Raw genomic sequence first — 6,000 nt, 5'->3', positions numbered from 1 at the left:
GAAGTGCAACAAGACCTGGGTGTCCTTGTACATCAATCACTGAAAGTAAACATGCAGCTACAGCAGGCAGTGAAGAAAGCTAAGGGCATGTTGACTTTCAAAACGAGAGGATTTCAGTATAGGAGTAAAGAGGTCCTTCTGCAGTTGTACAGTGCTCTGTACATCTGGAGTATTGTGTGCAGTTTTGGTCTCTTAATTTGAGGAAGGACATCCTTGCTATTGAGACAGTGCAGCGTAGGTTCACGAGGTTAATCCCCAGGATGGCGGGACTATCATATGCGGAATGATTGGAGAGACTGGGCTTGTATTCACTGGAATTTAGAAGGATGAGGGGATATACAAAATTATAAAAGGACTGGACAAGCTAGATGCAGGAAAAATGTTTGCAAGTTGGGGGAGTTCAGAACCGGGGCCACAGTCTAAGAATAAATGGGAGGCAATTTAACACTGAGATGAGAAAAAAACTTTTTCACCCAGAGAGTTGTGAATTTGTGGAATTCTCTGCCACAGAAAGCAGTAGAGGCCAATTCATTAGAATAATTTTAAAGAGTTAGATAGAGCTCTCGGGGCTAGCTGAATCAAGGGATATGGGGAGAAGACAGGCATGGGTTACTGATTGTGGATGATCACAATGAATAGTGGTGCTGGCTCGAAGGACCGAATGGCCTCCTCCTGCACCTATTTTCTATGTTTTGTTTTGTGTCCATGGGTGGGAAGGAATTGCAGGTGCTGGTTTGCACCAAAGAAAGACACAAAAAGCTGTTACTCCAGCATTTTGTTGGTTTACACTAAAGATTAACACAAAAAGCAGAGTTCCTCCAGCATAAAGTTATTTACCCTGAAGATAGACACAAAAGTTGTTACTCCAGCATAAAGTTATTTACCCTGAAGATAGACACAAAATGCTGTTACTCCAGAATTTTACTGGTTTACACCAAAGATAGACACAAAAATCTGAGTTCACCATTTGGTGTCCATGTGTAGGAAGGAACTGCTGCTGCTGGTTTACACTGAAGATAGACACAAAAAGCTGAGTTCCTCCAGCATAAAGTTAGTTTACATTGAAGATAGACACAAAATTCTGCTACTCCAGAATTTTACTGGTTTACACCAAAGATAGACACAAAAATCTGAGTTTACACCGAAGATAGATACAAAAAGCTATTCCAGCATTTGGTGTTTATGCTCGATTTAGGCTTCAGTTGTGCGCAGGCCGCGTTGTCCTGGCAACCAGCGGCGCGCTGATTGGCGGCTCGGGCGGCGCCAGTTTCAAACAGAGGGGCGGTTGGGAGGCGCGGCCTGGTACTGAGGGTGGCGCTGCTGCAGACCAAAGATCCAGCGCTGGCAGCCTCTCCTCGCAACCCCCTGCACCCCGCAGCCATGAGCCAGCAGGAGAACAGTAGGCCGCGGCTCAAGAGGAATTCCTCGGCTCCCTCCAGCACGCCGGAACGGGACCTCAACCTCCGCCGGTGAGTGGCCGGGAACGGTGATACCCTTCACACCCCGCCCCTCAAACACGGCGCCTCCATTCACTCCGCCCCCACATCCCCTCCCTCCTCATATCCCCTCCCTCTTTTCCCCTCCCTCTCCACACTTCCCTCCCCACACTTCCCCTACCTCCACACACCCTTCCCTCCCCACACTTCCCCTCCCTCCACACATCCCCTCCCTCCTCTTTTCCCCTCCCTCTCCACACTTCCCTTCCTTCCCCTCCCTCCACACATCCCCTCCCTCTCCACACTTCCCCTCCCTCTTTTTCCCCCTTCCCACTCCCTTCCCTCCCCACACTTCCTTCCCTCCCCCTCTTCCACTCCCTCCCCTCCCCTCCCTCCACACTTCCCCTCCCTCTCCACACACTTCCCCTCCCTCCCCACACTTCCCCTCCTCCCCCTCTTCCCCTCCCTCCACACACTTCCCCTACCTCCACTCCCCTCCCTCCACACATCCCCCCCCTCCACACTTCCCCTCCCTCTCCACACATCCCCTCCCTCTCCACACTCCCCTCCCTCTCCACCTCCCCCACACACTTCCCCTCCCTCTCCACACTTCCCCTCCCTCCACACATCCCCCCCCTCCACACATCCCCTCCCTCTCCACATCCCCTCCCTCTCACACTTCCCCTCCCTCTCCACATCCCCTCCCTCTCCCCTCCCTCCTCGTCCCCCTCGGCTTCTCCCTCCCTCCTCGTCCCCGACCCCAAACCTTTCCATCCCATCTCTCCGTCTCCATCCCCATTCCTTCCCCTTCCTGGATCCCAACCCTCCATCAACATCCCTAACCCTTTCTGCCCTTTCCCAATGCCCCCACCGTCTCCCAATCACCCTTCGCCCCCAATCCACATCCTGCTTCATTTCCCTTCTCCACTGCCGCACACAGTCTGAAGCTGTGGATTACCCACTTAAGCTCTGCCCTTTCCCCGGTCCCCCGCTTCCCCTGATCTCTTCCCGAGGAGGTTGGTCTATTCCTAATTATTGAAGTCAAGGGCTAATGGGTGATTGGAAAAAGGCCATGTATCCTGTCTGATGGTGGTCCCTGCATAATCTTTGCAATTGTGCAGTAAATATTGTATCTACTGTGCCTCTGGGTGGCCCTTCCAAAGCAAATTACATTGCATTTGCAATACATTAGCTACTCAATATCCTTGTCATTCTTATCCATCTAAGGTCGTCCATTATCTACAGTATTAATGCTTTGCAGATCTTGTATTCTGGAAGTTGACAGGCGGTTTCTGAGATGAGGTCTGAAAGGAGCTAGCTTTATTAGGGTCCTCGAGAGTTTAAACATTGACGTGGCTGTGGCTGTGGCTACTCTTCTGATAATTCTGACTTCTTGAAGCCTGGTTGATGGATGTAATAGTGTGGATTAAACCGTTGTCTGTCCAGCTGTTTTTGGTGCCATCACAATGTGGTAAATGTGGACAGTTTTGTAGTCACTCTGTCAGATGATGATGATGATGATACAAGTACTAATGCTTGGACGGGATGTGGGCATAACATATTGTGCTTTCTACTGTGATAAAACGGTGCTTGTTATGTTGAGATCAAGCATTCTCCAAGCATTTTGTTGAGAAATTCGAGTTACCCATCTGGCATTGAATAGCCCAAACGAAATCATGATTTTAATCAAGGTTTTTCTTCAAATCCAGATTCTCCTTGGACTTGCTATATGTGGGTGCTCTGTTTAGTACGCATGTTGCGGGAAATTATGGTCATGTTCCTTGTATTCTGGCGTATGTCATAAAAATGTTTTGGAGCCATGTCCGATATAGACAATTTTCATGAAAACATTTTCTTGAATGATCTATTTTGTACCTGCGCCAAGTTAAACCGGAAAATAATCTTATTCTGATTACTCAAAAAATAACGTGTAAGAAAGAACTGCAGATGCTGGTTTAAATCGAAGGTACACACAAAATGCTGGAATAACATCTATAACAGGCAGCATCTCTGGAGAGAAGGAATGGGAACCCAAAAAATAATGATTTATTTAAAAAAAAATAGCAGTTTGGTGTATCTTTATCAGTAATTGAACTTGCATAAAACCAGTGTCGTTCTGAATTGAAAGTGATTTTCTTTAATAATAATAATAATAATAATAAGTTTATTTGTATAGCACATTTATAGTCAATTTTCATTGACCCCAAAGTGCTATACATAATTTAAAAATCAGTTCCATACAAAGCATAAAGATGGGTTAACAAAATAATAAAATGCATAAACAGGACACAACATGTAACATAAACATCCACCACAGCATTCATCACTGTGGTGGAAGGCACAAAAAATGTTGGCCGGCCTCCTCCATTTCCCCCCCCCCCCCCCCCCCCCCCCCCCCCCGTCCAGTCCAGTCCAGGATCGGTCTTTCCTCACCGGAGACCGCGGCTTCAAGATTGTGTAGGCCGCAGGCCGGCGGTTGAGATTTAAAGTCCCCGCCGCAGCCAGAAGCACCATAGACTGCAGGGCCGGCGGTCGAAGCTCCCCTCCAGGGGTGATGGTAAGTCCATGCCGGGCCCGCGGTAGAAGTTATCTGCAGGCCGGCAATGGCGGCTTCTTCTTCCCCCGGGTCCCCCAGGAGGGATCCCGGGCTGTAGACGCCGCAGCAGCTGGAACTCTGCAGACCGTGGCTTCAGGCTGCGACTTCAGGCTGCCGGATGCCCCGGGCCAGTGAAACGGAGCACTCCCCTCCGGTGAGCCCCAGCGAGGGCTCACCCGCTCCACGCCGAGTCCACGCTGCGCCTGCCGCTGAAGTCCCGGGCACGTCTCCGGGAAAGACCTCGCCGATCCTTGATGGTAGGCCACGGGGGAGGCGACCTGGAAAAAGTCGCCTCTCCATGGAGGAGGCGACCAAAGCGGTTTCCCCCTTACACCACCCACACCACCCCCCACACAAAACACAAAAAACCCTACTAAATACACACTTTAAAACATACTAAAAATAAAAAATAAAATTGAAAGGCCATGGCTGCCGCCAGAACAGCGCCCCGCCAGAACTAATATACTATCTTATTCAATTTTGTGAATGCTGAAGCATTTTACAGCCATGGAAGTACTTCAAATTTATATTGACTATTATAATGTAGTCCTTGATCCCAAGGGACTGACAAATAAAAAAAGGAATTGCTGTAATATAAACCGTGAGATACCGAGTTATTGTTTTAGTTGTTAGTTGAGGTGGGAATATTGGCCTGGAAATTATTTCCATAAAGTAGTTGTTTCAACGATTATTATTGTAAATATCACTATAAATTATAATGTTAACTTCGTAAATGCATTCTCACGTCATCAGGATTCACTTTGAACTAGGCAATTGGACTATTTATCTGGAGGAATCGGCACCAGCAAAAGCAACTTTGGAACTGGCTATCAAGGAGAAAAGCTTTGCGATGAGTCAACAAGATAAATTGTAGCAGATTTGAGGTGTAAACATGTGATTCACTTAAGCCTTTTATAACTGGTGAATTGTTCAGCTATGGTTCGGTGTTCCTTCGAGAGTATAAAATCTGGCAGATTTTCACCAGACAGAGAAGGTGATTTTATAAAGCAGAACAATCAGAACTATTGGGTTCAATTCAACTGACTGAGCACTGTGAAGTTTCAATGACCTTTGAGTGGGGTTTTCCAGATTACAGCTTCATCGAGATGCATGTGGTGATCTCTTTTGGGGCATTGCTGGCATGGTCAGAATGTTTTGCCTTCTCTAATTGCCCAATAGTAGGTCTTTGGTGCAGGAACGTGGCAACTATGTGTGCTGTTCCAGAAGATGATGTATTGTACTTGTGCATTGTATGATTTGACCAGACAGCAGTTTGTCAAAACTGAAAACAAAAAAAGCATGCAGAATAAGCTTTTCACTATAACATGACAATATATTAACTAACTACAGAAGCTCAGAGAAGTATGGCCAATTTAGTCAAAACTTTCTATAAAACCTATAAAGAGCTAAGATATCCAATATCAGTGAAATGATTTGAGAAGGGGGTCATGCTTTCATAAATGTTTACAGTTGAACTGTTGCAATATAGTGGCACTTTTTCATTAGTTACGATTTTGCTATTTAAACAATTCTGGTTGATTACTGCGCAAACACTTCATCAGTGGTTTTCTCGCGCAGGTCGGAGTGAGTAGAGTAGTGATTAAATTTTGAAGTGAGCCTTTTTGACCTAGTTGAGGAGATCTAGTTGCTCAATCCCCTTTTTAAATGACAATATCGGGAGCAGCACGTGTGTTGGGTGGTAACCTATTCCATTCCCTTATCGTCCTCGGGTAAAGGGAATATTGGTAGCAAAGTTTATTGAAATTTAGCGAGTTGATGATGTAGGGACCGTTATTTTGTCTTGTTTCATGGCAGTTGGTGCTCTGGGATGACGGGAGATTTGATGGTGTGATTTTGTGAATCTCCTTGTAAATTGCAATAGGTCTTAGCCTGATTCTGCGGTGCTCTAGGGTATCCCATCCGAGAGGTCAGCATATTATTCACGCTTGATTTGCGCTTGTAATCATT

At 46.7% G+C, this 6,000-nt stretch overlaps 1 protein-coding gene across 2 annotated transcripts in view; it reads left to right on the top strand.

Moving 5' to 3' along the window:
* The first annotated feature begins 1,294 nt into the window (after positions 1-1,294).
* net1 (neuroepithelial cell transforming 1) overlaps positions 1,295-6,000 on the top strand; it is an 86,047-nt gene continuing 81,341 nt past the window's right edge. For both annotated transcript variants that reach the window (XM_055653419.1, XM_055653418.1), the window contains exon 1: positions 1,295-1,469. In XM_055653419.1, the coding sequence (XP_055509394.1) occupies positions 1,381-1,469 (89 nt within the window). In that variant the 5' untranslated portion in view covers positions 1,295-1,380. The remainder of the gene's footprint in view (positions 1,470-6,000) is intronic.

Source organism: Leucoraja erinacea, chromosome 22 (assembly GCF_028641065.1).
Source record: "Leucoraja erinacea ecotype New England chromosome 22, Leri_hhj_1, whole genome shotgun sequence".
Lineage (NCBI taxonomy): Eukaryota > Metazoa > Chordata > Chondrichthyes > Rajiformes > Rajidae > Leucoraja > Leucoraja erinaceus.
This window is presented reverse-complemented; position numbering and strand designations above follow the sequence as displayed.